Source organism: Colobus angolensis, unplaced genomic scaffold (assembly GCF_000951035.1).
Source record: "Colobus angolensis palliatus isolate OR3802 unplaced genomic scaffold, Cang.pa_1.0 Scaffold85, whole genome shotgun sequence".
Classification (NCBI taxonomy): Eukaryota; Metazoa; Chordata; class Mammalia; order Primates; family Cercopithecidae; genus Colobus; species Colobus angolensis.
Genome location: NW_012122376.1, coordinates 1,758,484 through 1,771,847, shown reverse-complemented (window position 1 = coordinate 1,771,847; position 13,364 = coordinate 1,758,484). Strand labels below are relative to the sequence as shown.

The window sequence follows — 13,364 nt, the reverse complement described above, 5'->3', positions numbered from 1 at the left end:
GTCTTAAAAAAAAAAAAAACAAGTAAAGACCTGATCATTCTGCTTGTGGAATTTCCAGTTTCCTACTAGAAACTCTTCTCTGAGACATTTCATTATGTGATCTATGTAAATTTTTGGCACAAAAAGTAAATATCTTAATGCAGTGGTTCTCAATCCTAACTGAATATGAGAAAAATCTTGCAAGCTTTCAGTAAAAATTCTTGGTCAGATGCTGTGGTTCATGCCTGTAATCCTAGCACTTTGGGAGGCTGAGGCAGGCAGATCGCTTGAGCCCAGGCATTCAAGATCAGCCTGACAACATGGTGAAACCTTGTCTCTACTAAAAGTTACAAAAGTTAGCTGGGCGCTTGGTGGCACTGACCTGTGGTCCCAGCTACTCGAGAGGCTGAGGTGGGAGGATCACCTGAGCCCGGGAGGTCCAGACTGCAAATAAGCCATGATCGTGCTATTGTACTCCAGCCTGGGCTACAGTCAGATCCTGTCCCCTGCAACCCCACTCCCAAAAAGAAAAAATTGTTGCACAGGCCCCACTCCTGTCCAGTTAAACCAGAATCTCTGCTTTAACCAAAATCAATTGTTTTTCACTATGGTCCACTCAGTGACTGGCAGTTTGCTGCCACCAGACCACCTGCCCCTCCCCCCAACCCTCACCCCGCCCTGCTTATCACGTGGTGGCATTCAGCACATCTGGGGAATATTTTTAAGTAGGATTTGCTTCTAACTTTTTCATTATGTCATCCAACCAAATGTTCTCTTTGTTACTAAGCAAGGACACTCTGTCGGGTGCAGTGGCTCACACCTGTAGTCCCAGTACTTTGGGAGGCCAAAGTGGGTGGATTGCTTGAGTCCAGCAGTTTGAGACCAGCCTGGGCAATATGGTGAAACCCCATCTCTACCAAAAAAAAAAAAAAAAAAAAAAACAAATACACAAAGATTAGCCAGTCATGGTGGCTCATGCTTGGGGTGGCCAAGGCAGGAGGACTGCCTGACCTTGGGAGGTTGAAGTTGCTGTGATCCATGATCGTACCACTGCACTCCAGCCTAGGCGACAGAGCGAGACACTGTCTCAAAAAAAAAAGGGGGATAGAAGGGATGCTTCCCACATCTAAGAAGGTTGATCAACATGTTGGTAATCATATTCTACCTGTTCGTATGCAACTTCAGTTTCCACATGCAAATTTCATTTTGAGACTTTCTTCAGAATGACTTCTGCATGTCTGTGTCAATAGAGTTCAGTTCCTCAAAATGAGAAAAGTGTTCATGGACCTTTAAGGCTACAGTTCTTAGTCTTTGGTTGAAAATAATGGGTCACATTTCTGTTTTTTAACCTTTTTATAATGTAACCTTTTCTATCTTTTTCTAAAAGATAGAAAATTGTAAAAATAATGGAAATGTTATGGAAAAGTGTAGTTAAATAAATTATCCATAGTTTTACATAGCCAGGGTAGTACCTGATGTTTATTCTGATATGTTTGTTTCCAATTTTTTTTTCTGTGTGTGGCATATGATTTTTAAATACAATATCACATCCTACCATATGTTCATGTATTTACTGATGGATTTTCAATGTCTTTTTAGTCCCTTTTTTGCCATCTTAACCATCTTTAGGTGTGCAGTTCAGTAGTAAGTATGTTTGCATTGCGTATACTTTTATCTTTCTAACAAACCTAGCATTATCTTATGAACATGTCATTTTATTAAGTATTATTCAAAAATTCGGCTTCTCAGTGTCTGCAGCCTGAAGCCCTGTGATTGCAGCAGGCCTTTGCTTTGGGCTCTGAGGGTATCTCAGCCTTGCGGTGTAGTAGCTACGCAGTGAGCATCCTGGGGCTTGAAGCATCCCACCTGTGCCTGTTTGCAGGGCAGCCTCTGCAGCGGAGTTGCTGACTCGCAGGGTGTGGGGGTCCATTTGCCGCGAGCAAGTCGTCCTGATGCAGCCCCACCAGCGGGACTGAGCCGTCAGCCCCTCTCCCTGCGAGACGTTTCTCACCTCCCGCCTTCTGCTCTCCTGCCTTTGCTGGCCCTGTGCCTCCATCACTCTTGTCCCGACACCATTGCCTCCTTCCTTCTCCTGCCCTCTGAATTCCAGCATCACGCGGTGCCGTCTGTCTACCCGGCGTCTCCCTCACAGAGCTGTACTGACTTCGGCTGGACTCTTCTTTTCACCATCCTCTTACCTGAATGTAGAGACCCTGGGCTGGCTGTTTGCGGGGAGGTTTCCCCCCAAGACCTTTATTTCCTCCTTTGGTGTCAGGCACATCTTGTCCAACCTGCAGGGAGCACTCCCTCCGCGTGGGGCTGTGTGCGGGAGAGCGGTCAGGAGAGTCCCTGGGAGGCGCGACGAGCAGTGATGGCTGGTGACGTCCAGGCCTTCTCCTCGAGGCTCAGGATGGGTGCGGGACTCGGGGTGTTTTCCACCTGTGGGTGCTCAGGCTCTGCTTGCGTTTCCTGCTTGTTTGCTGCCTTCCTGCACAAGGTCCTGTGTTCCAGGGCTGGGCACTGGGGATGTGGCAGGGGAGTCCCATGGTCAGCTGGTGAGATGAGTCCCGTGGCAGAGAGGGGCTCTGCAGGCAGCCAGCCAGGCCACCCAGGACCAGCTGGCATGTGAGGGCTGGCCTGCCCGGGTCAGACCACCTTGGTTCTGGCTCATAGTGGGCTGCTGCCCAAATGAGTTCATGAAGGATGCTGAACTGGTGGTCTCAGGCGTCTTGGAAAAAGGTAAAAAGGTGGGTGCTGCAGTCAGTCGCATGTGGGTCAGTCACCCCCAAGAGTGGTGGAAGCTGGTAAAGTCTTCCCCCAGGCCAGGCGAGGGCGCGTGTCCAGACCATGCATCTTCTGAGCAGCTGTCATTTGATGTTCCAAGTTATTTGGGATTCTTTGACCTGTGTCTGCAAACACAGCTGTGGGCTCTTAGCTCTTTGAGTCCCCTTGGTTCAGTGGAGTGTGGGTGTCGTCCCTTAGGACACATACTGAGGTCCGCAGGCTCCACCAGGCCAAGCAGGGGATGAGAATTCTGCTTTTTTGGTTCTACACATCCCTCTCCCTTTTTGGAGGGTGGTGATGGTGATGGTAGAAAGGAAAAATCTCAATATATGATTACTCGTGTATTGGACAAAGTATATTTAGACTCATCCTCTGACCTGAGCATAGAGACCCTGGGCTACAGAGACCCTTCTGGGGAAGGGTCTTGTGCAAAGAAAATAAACAAAGCATCTTCCTCTCTTTTCTTAAGTCCGGTGTGGCGGTTGAGCAATAGCAGAGACAGGGAAAGTGACCAGGGCCATCTGGGGTTATTCTTGGATTTTCTTGTTCTGTCATGACCAAGGGCAAAAGGAATTGTTTGAAAGGTAGACAGTGTGTCTGGGTTTACTCCTGAATGTGATCAGGGGATGTCTTTTTAACACAAGAACATTGCAAAGGATATTAGCCTTTCTTGTGATGTTAGCAAGCCTGGACCTCCCAGGGGGATGTTTGTGAAGGCAGTTTAATAGTATTGAAAGAGTTTGGGTCTTGGAGACTTTCTAGCTGTAGACTTTGAGCATGCTTGTTCATGCGTCTTCGAGCCTCAGTTTCTCATCAGTATGGTAGGTGACTCTGAGGATTTGCCTTGAAGTGTCCTCTTGTAAGAGCATCGACAGATACCAGCATGTGGTGGGTGCTTGGGAAATGGTAGCTACTTGTTTGCTTAATTGTTTGGGGGAATGCAATAACGTGAGGCTTCAGAACAGTGCTGGCCAGCATGGTAACCACTGGTCACATGTGACTAGTTAAATTTAAATTAAATGAACGAAGTAAAAGTAAGTTTTCAGTTCCTCCATCATGCTTTCTACATTTTATTTTTTTCTTTTGTTTTGTGGCAGGGTCTCTGTCACTCAGGCTGGAGGGTAGTGGTGTGAATTCTGCTCACTGCAACCTCCACCTCCTGGGCCCAAGCAAGTCTCCCATCCCAGCTTCCTGAGTAGCTGGGACTACAGGCGCACACCACCATGCCTGGATAATTTTTGTATTTTTTGTAGAGATAGAGGTTTTGTCATGTTGCCCAGGCTGGTCTTGAACTCCTGGGCTCAAGCTATCTGCCCACCTTGGTCTCCCAAAGTGCTGGGATTACAGATGTGAGCCACTGCGCCCGGCCTGTGCTTTCACATTTTTGTTGCTCATTGTTACGGAACATTTTCCATCATTACAGAAAGTTCTACTGGACAGGGCAGCTCTAGGGTGACAGTTGGATAATAGGCAAAGGAAATTATTAAATGGAACTCTGCCATTTGAGCCCCACTTCCATTTGGGCCAGCGTTTTCTGATAACTTAATTTGTCTTTCAAGCATGGAAATAATGTAGACTTGACGATGAGAAAACAGCTTTTGCTGTTGTTTGCCAGAAGATATTCTGATGCTCCTTTGTTTGTTTATTTGTGTTCTGTGATTATAGCATTTAAGCCAAAACAATCTCTGTTCTCTTTTTGTCTCCAGTGATGGATGTAACAGATATAATAAATGGAAAAGTAGACGACGAAGATAAGCAGCATTTCATTCCCTTTCAGCCGTAAGTATGGAGCAATTCAAGTACTTAGCCAGATATAATGTGGAAAACATAGGCTTGTAATAATTATCTTTATAATTAAATGGATAAACCTAAGTAAGAATTATTTTATAATTATGAAAAACCTCCTTAGTCACTGCTGTAGTACATGGAATTTTTTTGTAGCCATAAGAATCCTGGGTCAAAGTTTGTTTATGGTCCTGGAAGTAGAAGATTTTACTTGCCTTATCATGTAGAAGGCACAGAATTACAACTCTGCTCTGAGCCTGAACGTTTCTTTACATAATTGATTTATTTTAGTAGCTATTTGTAGTTTCAAAGCACAATACTTCCAAATTCATCATAGGAGGTTGCTGTGTTTAAAATAGAAAACCAAACAAAATTATGATGAATTATTTTCAAGCGGGAAATAATGCTTTAAAGCATAGAATCATGCTGCTGATTTTTGTTTCTCGGTTTTTGCTTAGAGTGGAGCATATCTGTGCTCGTTTTTCGGCTTTCTCTAGTTCTGACTTGAAGTCTTTAAAGAGGCACGGAAGCTGAGAAAAAGCTCTTGGAGGAGATTCGTTAAATTGATTATCTGATTTGTGGGTAGAACCCAGGGAACTGGTGGAAAGAATTGGCATTTATTTCCCTCGTGTGGAAGCAAGAGTGTACCCAGATGATGGTCGTTGGCCACTTAAGGGCACTCCTACTTCTCACAGAGGAGGAGAGGAAAAGGAATCCAAATGGTTGAGGTGAACTGTAAGAGACAGCTTCCTCCTGGGTGTGGGGTTGGGGGGCGATATTAGGGGAGAATCCGTGGTGAGGGAAGTGGCAGCCCCCTGCCGTAGTGCTCTGCAGTTTACTTTTCCCTCATTTTTCTTCTTAATCGATTTCAGACTTGAAACACATTTTTAGGTTTTAGACATGTTACTGTTTTCAGCTGTTGGCTGAAGGGTTTAGGAGGCGGGTAGTAATTGGGTGGCTGAAGGAGTCCTGTCCTTGGGGGTCCGGAGATGTGAGGTTGGCTTCCCTCTGCCCCATGCATCCTTGGTGATGGACCACCGCACTCAACCCCACCCGACTCCTCTGGGACTTGAGTGCCACTGGCTAAGACAGGAAGAGTATGACTTTCTTTGCAGGCAGGTGATCTGGTCAGGTAGCACCCTAAAGCTTTTTGTACAGCTCAGTAGGAGATTTTGCTATCTTCTTGTCATAAGAATAACAGCAAACCCTGTGTTATTGAACTGGGAGTCAGGGTTAAGTTATATGTATCTCACCATGTGCCACTAGAGGCAGAGGTCTCTTTGTGGCTTAAATGCTTTAGGTTTACTCTCCTGTCCAGTGTGGTAACCATTAGCTCCATGTGGCTATTTAAAATACTTAAAATGAGCTGGGCACAGTGGCTCACGCCTGTAATCCCAGCACTTTGGGAGGTTGAGGCAGGAGGATCACCTGAGGGTCAGGAGTTCGAGACCCGCCTGGCCAACATGGCGAAACCCCATAACTACTAAAAATACAAAAATTAGCTGGGCGTGGTGGCAGGCGCCTGTAATCCCAGCTACTTGGGAGACTGAGGAAGGAGAATCGCTTGAACCCGGGAGGCAGAGGTTGCAATGAGCCGAGATCACGCCACTGCACGCCAGCCTGGGTGACAGAGGGAGATTCCGTCTCAAAAATAATAATAATAATTAGAATGAAGTAGCATTAAACATTGAATTCTTCAGTCACGTTGGTCCTGTTCCAAGTGTTCAGCAGGACAGGAGGCCAGCAGCACCGTCCTGGGCCGTAGGTACACAGCACGTCTCCACCACTGCAGAAAGCTCTGCTGGATAATGTTGTTTTGTAGTCCCACCCAGTGAGGAGAGTTTATAAAAGGAACGCAGTGCTGCAGAATCTGGAAGTTTCCTTAGCAAACAAGGGGAACAGTATCGTGGAACATGGGCAGATATTGAGGTCATAAATAAAATACACCTTTGTAAAATTATAATATTAAATTGCCTCATTCTCTCATGAGAAATAATGCAGCCCCCTACTGTTTTGAATGCTGTATTATATATTAGACCTCAGAGGTTCTTGATGCCCAGATGTACCACTAAGTTGAAATTACCCGTTGCCTGCTAGTGTCCTCTGTGAAAAGTCAAAAAAAAAAAAGGAAAGAAAAATCCCAAAACAAACCCAACTTGAGGGATTGTTTGAAAAGTTAGGGAGGTTATTAGTTTTAGATTCACTGATTTTCACAGAACATGTTATGAGTTGTCTGAGATTGCCTGTGCTTTGCTGCCATCTTTTTCTATCTTGTAGTGTAATGTCCACTTGGAAAATATATTATTCCATGTGTACTTCTTAATGTAATTTGTGACTCCGTGCTCCATTAAAGGAAGACTAATAGATGAATATTTGCAGTGTTGGAAACAAAAGAACAGCATGATTTTTAATAGCAAAATAAGCAATGAAACCAGTTCTTTGGGAAATGTCATGCTAATGAAACCGTTTTTTGCTCCATTAAAACTGATTTATTATCTCACAGGGTTGGTTTTAGGGAAGGAAGCACATTGCACATCTCCCTTCCTCCCTGTCTTTTTTAACTTGGTGAAGTAAATGACAACAGTCTTCAGTTCCCTTGAGTCTTGTGGCTCCAGTGATGGATAGCACTGTCCTTGTTCCCAGGACTGATTTTAAACATTATGGCGATGCTGTCTATTTTCTTACTCATTTCATAGCGCACTTCGCTGTGCTACGTGGTATTTCTATCTGGACATATGCTACCTGTTTTTAGCTAGTCTCTCGCACAGCACAGCATCTGTGACAGGCTCCTGATTCACGGGCCCTGAAAATATGGGTGGTCTGTGTTCATAATGGCGCCACACATGAGAGTAGGTCATGGTGTTCTCCAAACACGGTGCCATTCTTCTCACATGTAGTCATTTTAGGGTCTATTGTGTGCACAGTCCAAGAGAGTAGAGTAGAAAGCCTTTGCAAGCAGTTAGGTTCCAGGGATTTTTTTTTTTTTTTAATCTCGATTTTGCGTTTCCCTTTAGATCACCTGCCCCTTGACCTATGCTATGTTCAGAATTATTGAAATTGGAGGAATGGCCATAAACATTCTTTGGGATTAAATGCCTTTCAACCATGTGGCTTTCAGACAAGCTCCTTTTTTTAAACACAGGCGTCTGATGGAGACGCAGTGGAGGCCTGGTGCACATTTATTTCCTGGGGAGAGGGTTGCCCTCGTTTGCTCTATTCCCTCTCATGGTTCAGCATTTTCCTGATCAATGCTTTTCCCTGTTTCTCTTGTCACCTCTCCCATCCTTTGTCGTGCGTTGACTCATGATGCCTCCCTCTCACACTCGGTGACGATGATCTCTTATGTTCCCTTGTTACCGTGACCCACGGGTCTCTGTGCCCCTTTGTCTCCTGTGGTCTTGGTCGTCCCGTGCCCTCCAGGCTCGCGTTGGACGACGCCATTCGACACAAGCCGCTGAACATGTCATCCCGTTTTTCACCCAGGGTGGCAGGGGAGAATGACTTCCTTCAGACTGTTATAAACAAAGTCATCGCTGCCAAAGAAGTCAACCACAAGGGGCAGGGTACGTATTTTCCTGTTTTGTTTCCGTCAGCGTGTATTTGCATGCGTTTGGGACAGTGCTGTCTGGGTTGCGTTTTAGTTTGATGTTGATCATGATGGTGTGAAGATGGTGGCGGTGACAGTGGTCCTGGTGGAGAATGTGTGTGACGGTCACCGCCATGTACAGTGCGTGACGGTTTTCTGGCCCATCACCTTTGTGAACATTGCTGAGAGCCCGCTCCTGAATGGAGAGTGGGGTCGGGTTAGATGTTTAGAGGAACGTGCAGGCGGTAGGCGTAACTGCCCTCTGCCCATGTTGTGTGCTAATCACTGCCTGTTCTGGGGCTCCCCTGCTGGTCTCCCTAAGAAGGTGACTTCATTTGTGCAGACTTTGCTCCCCTGAGTTCTGTCATTTAAGTGATTTCTCCTCCCCTACGCCCCACCTCACACTCACCGTTTTTAATCCTGCACTGACACGTTTCCGAGCAGCTGACCTGCTGCTGGCAGAAGGAATGAATCAATCACCTCGGGCTGGTGACAGTTGGCACTTGGCTGGACAGGAGGGCTGCCAGGAAACAACTGTGACTGAGGCCCCACCTCCAGCCCGAGGGGAAGTCACCTTCAGAACTTGACCGTCTCACTCCCTGATCCGTGCAGACTGCCCGTAAACGCAGTAGAGCTTAGGCGAACAGACCTGCTTCATCGTCCAGCTACCTTATGTCACTAGACTTTTAAAAAACAATTATCTTGATTCATTTCCCACTGTTCTAAAGGAGAATGTGAATTGAGCCTGAAGAATGTTATAGAGAATGAGCCTTCCTAGGGCTCTGCAGGGACCTCCAGCTTTCTTCTGGCGTGAACTACCCCCGTCTCTGACAAACAGTAGCAGGACAAAAACCCCAACCCAGAACGTTAATGAGATGTGGCCTCTGCAGACAGAGCAATTTTCAGCTGACCCAGGACCCATCTTCTGCTGAATTAACAGCCCTCCCAATTTGCACTTTAATTGAAAACCACAGGGAGGTCCAATTAGGGCTGTTGAGATTGGTGTCACTCTCCGGCTGGGGACACCATGCAAAGGTTGCCAGCCGATGCTTCAGTGCTTCGAGCTGGGGCTGCCCTGGGATCTCCAGTTTCTTTTGCAGTCATCAGAGTTTGGAGAAACTTTTATTAGAGTCATTCAGGGAGAGTGGAGTTTGGTGTCAGGCCAGCAGGAAATCACTGGGAAAGAGGACCCGCAGCCTGCCTCTGCCAGGCTCACTGGTGTGTGGCCAAGATCTCTGAAGACGGAGAAGCTCGGGCTGATGCCCTGGGGTCCAGTTCCTTCAGCTTCTGGGAGGAGTGGGCATTTCCAAGTCACGGTGAGAACTGAGGGACAAGAACAGTGATAGAGGATCACAGGTGACTTCCTGAATCAGAATGGCCTTAGGCAACGTGACTAGTGCTTGTTTACTTTGAACCTGAATTTTCTCCAGGGCCCACTGGTGGGTGGAAATCAGGTCACAGGTGAGCAGTGTGGCCAGCGAGTGCAACCGCACAGATCGGCCGCCGGGACTGCAGAGCGCTGCCCACCGGAGCTCATTTTATCACCAGCAGCCCAGGCTTAACCTGATCCTTGCTTGTCTGTCAAGTGACTGTTAGCAGTCCCAGGAGTGGAAGGGACGTGGAGGAGATACTCATCTTCAGAGAGAGCCGCTGGAGTTTTCACCCCTCTGTCCACGTGCGCCTCCTGTCTCTTAAGCTTACCACTTGGCCTTGGCCGATTTTTGGTTTATGCTAACATGTTTCCTCTTTACAATAGACAAAGTCCTGAATATTTAATCCAAATTATTCTGAACCTAGAGGTGTGGGACATTTGATGTGGACAGTGAGTTCATGAAGACTCCAGACATCTGGTTCTATTGTTTGAGATAGAATGTATGCTAATCCTCTTTGTTTTTAGTTATTCTGGGTAAGCAAATGTCAATGCCAAAAGCACTTTTTTTCTCCTGTGAGAAAGCATTTAAAACACAGGGTAATCAGGAACATTTAATTTCCATTTTTAAAGTGTGTGGTAATAAATTTAATTGTGTCACTAATGCATTAGTTTATGTATTAAGATATTTGAGCAAAAAAATAAAAAATAAAAATAAAAAAAGATATTTGAGCAGGCTGGCGTTTCTGAGAGAGGGTTTGAAATGCAGGATTTCTAATATGAAGTGTTAGGTGTTCCATCTTCATGTCTTAACCTTTGACCTCTGTGAATGACCTCACCGCATCCTGCAGTCCTTCAAAGAGCATCTTTCTGTTAGATTTATTTTGTGGACATTCATTCTCCAGGGAGGCTTTTGGACTCAGACTCCTGAGATTTGAGAAACTCTTAGCTGCATCCTGGTGTCCAGAGGAGACCAGCTCCCCGTCAGCCACGGTGCCGATTCCTCAGGCTCTTCTGTCAGGGTCTGGGCTTTGGTTTGCTCTCCTGGAGGCCAGGGCCAGGGGTTACGGTGAGGAAGTACCTGGCCCTTTGCAGATCTGTCTGCTTACCTATTCTGCAGGTCTGGAGCTGCTGTTAGGTCAGGGTGCTTTTGTGTGAATTAGAAAAAGGGGCCTCATTGGCCGGACACGGTGGCTCACGCCTGTAATCCCAGCGCTTTGGGAGGCCAAGGCGGGTGGATCACGAGGTCAGGAGATCGAGACCATCCTGGCTAACACGGTGAAACCCCGTCTCTACTAAAAATACAAAAAAATTAGCCGGGCATGGTGGCGGGTGCCTGTAGTCCCAGCTATTCAGGAGGCTGAGGCAGGAGAATGGCGTGAACCCAGGAGGCAGAGCATGTAGTGAGCCGAGATGGCTCCACTGCACTCCAGCCTGGGCAACAGAGCGAGACTCAATCTCAAAAAAAAAAGAAAAAAAAAAAAAAAGAAAAGGGGCCTCATCATCTGAGTGAGTAGGGAGATAGTGCCAGGGCCTGTGGCTTGGTGAGTGAGTAGAGGCAGGATTTAGCTCCCACTTGCCTTTTGTGGTCAGTTGTCTAGTGAAATGCACATTCTGGGCGGTGGTACATGTGCTCCTGTCTGGGTGCCGTCCCTGATACTTCTTTGGGGACCGCTTTCTATTGGTGGTTCTTCCTTCCTTCAAACTCTCCCTCCCACGATCTGGAATTTCATGTCTTAAAAAGAAAGGAAAAAGAGAAAATGTATTAAACAAAAAGGAAAGAAAAGAAACACCAAGAAACAGTCCTACCCTGAGTAGTGCATCTGTGTCTGTGTATGTGGACTCTCTGGTCTTCCTCTCGCATTCATCTTTGCCCTTCTGTGTCCCAGCATCGGCCCTCTCCCTGAGCGCCCCCGCCCTCGTCTCCCAGCAGGAGCCCTGTGGCTGCCTGGGCATCCTCCCGTCCCAGTTTCCTGTTTTCCCGGTTATCTCTGACATCTCTGTCCCTTGTGAGCTCTCAAAGTGGGTCCTTCTGCCTCTCTTCGGGACTCTCCTTTCCTTCCCCACTGTGGGTGCTTGCCCTTCAGGCAGCTCTGCCTGGCGCGGGTCTTCCTGTTCCAAGGAATAGTACCCCCGGGGCTTGCTAGTGGTTGTGCCTGCAAGGGGCACCGTCTCTGTAAGCTGCGCGTCCTCCTACCCCAACGCCCTGTGGTTCTGCTGGTTTGACTTCCACGCTGGTCCCCTTTCCCACCCTCCACTGTGGCGTTCACATCCTGGCAGCCAGCTGGGTTCATGCGGTGGCCGCCCTGCTGCCGTTCCATCCCCACGGTGCTCTGTACTCCTGCCTACCGGTTCCCTGTTAGCCACAGGGTGTCAGGTTAGAGCCTGACTCTTGTTCCTGAGCCCCCCTCGGGATGCCCTCCATCCTTCGGATTGACCACAGTCCCTGCCACCCCAGCCTCCCCACTGTCTTCCCATAGCGTCTGGGGGCTCCACCTCCCTGGGGTGGGGACAGGTCTGCAGTTCTCTTGCTTCCTGCAGGTCTCAGCCCCGATGTCCCTCGCTCTGTGACCCTTGAGACTGTGGTCCCAGGATGCCTTGCCGTGTGCTCAGGACTTCTCCCATGAGAACTTTGCAGTTGCATATTTCTCTGAGAGGCCGTGGAGTTAGTGTCTGACTGTTGGCAATGGAAGCTAAACCCCTGGCAGGGGAGGTTGTGAGGATCTGCCCTATGTCTGCAGTAGGTGCAGTGCCCTGTATTTGCATAGCACATAGTAGGTGCTCAGTAGCTACTTTTGAATAAATTAGAGGGACTCACTAGATAGCAAGAGGAAAGAGGGTTTCACCAGCTGGCAGAGAGCAAAACATCATCAGTGACTTTTGACTTCTCAGCTCCAAGTCATGTAAATCTGTGCAAAGGAGAACACCGTTTCCAGGGTAGCAGATAGAGGAGCGGGCAGCCAGAGGACAGGGCGTGAGGTGCGGGACTGAATCAAGAAGAGCTGCTCCCGTCAGGAGCATCATGAGCAGCCTGAGGTGCCAGCACTGCTGACGGGCTGTCAGTTATCTCCCAGTGCTGCCCAGTAGGCAGGCTGCTGGAGGACAGGCCTGCGACTGTCTCAGTTCCTTCCACCCAGGGCAGGGCGCTGAGCTGAGGGTGATGGAGGGCGGGTCCTCCTCTCAAGGCATCTGGAGAGGGGACAGCTGCACACACACACACAGACAGATACAGACACATGCACACACACAGATACACCACACACACACACAGATGCACACGTGCCTACACACACACACAGATACATCACACAGATACACATACACGGATACACCACACACACACACACACAGACACAGACACATGCACACACACAGATACACCACACACACACACACACACAGATACATCACACAGATACACCACACACACACACACACACACACAGATGCGCACGTGAGCACACACACAGATACATCACACAGATACACATACACAGATACACCACACACACACACACACACACAGATACATCACAAACACAGATACACATACACAGATACACCACACACACACACACGCAGATACATGACAAACACAGATACACATACACAAATATACCACACACACACACACACACACACGCACACAGATATAGACACCACAAACACACACATGCACATAGACAAACATACACAGATACAGACACCGCAAACACATACACACACACAGTTACAGACACCATAAACACAGACACACACACACCAGATACAGACACCACACACACACACACAGATACACCACACACACACAGATACACCACACACACACACACACAGATACACCACAAACACACACAGATA

The 13,364-nt window shown here is 47.7% G+C and overlaps 1 protein-coding gene across 2 annotated transcripts in view; it reads left to right on the top strand.

Annotated features, from left to right (window-relative positions):
* DOCK1 (dedicator of cytokinesis 1) overlaps positions 1-13,364 on the top strand; it is a 489,568-nt gene that overhangs the window by 33,000 nt on the left and 443,204 nt on the right. The window contains exons 10-11 of one of the 2 annotated variants that reach the window (XM_011930180.1): positions 4,470-4,542; positions 8,032-8,111. In XM_011930180.1, coding sequence (XP_011785570.1) covers positions 4,470-4,542; positions 8,032-8,111 — 153 coding nt within the window. Of the gene's footprint in view, positions 1-4,469; positions 4,543-7,968; positions 8,112-13,364 lie in introns of both variants that reach the window. The other variant, XM_011930179.1, reaches the window with a different exon arrangement.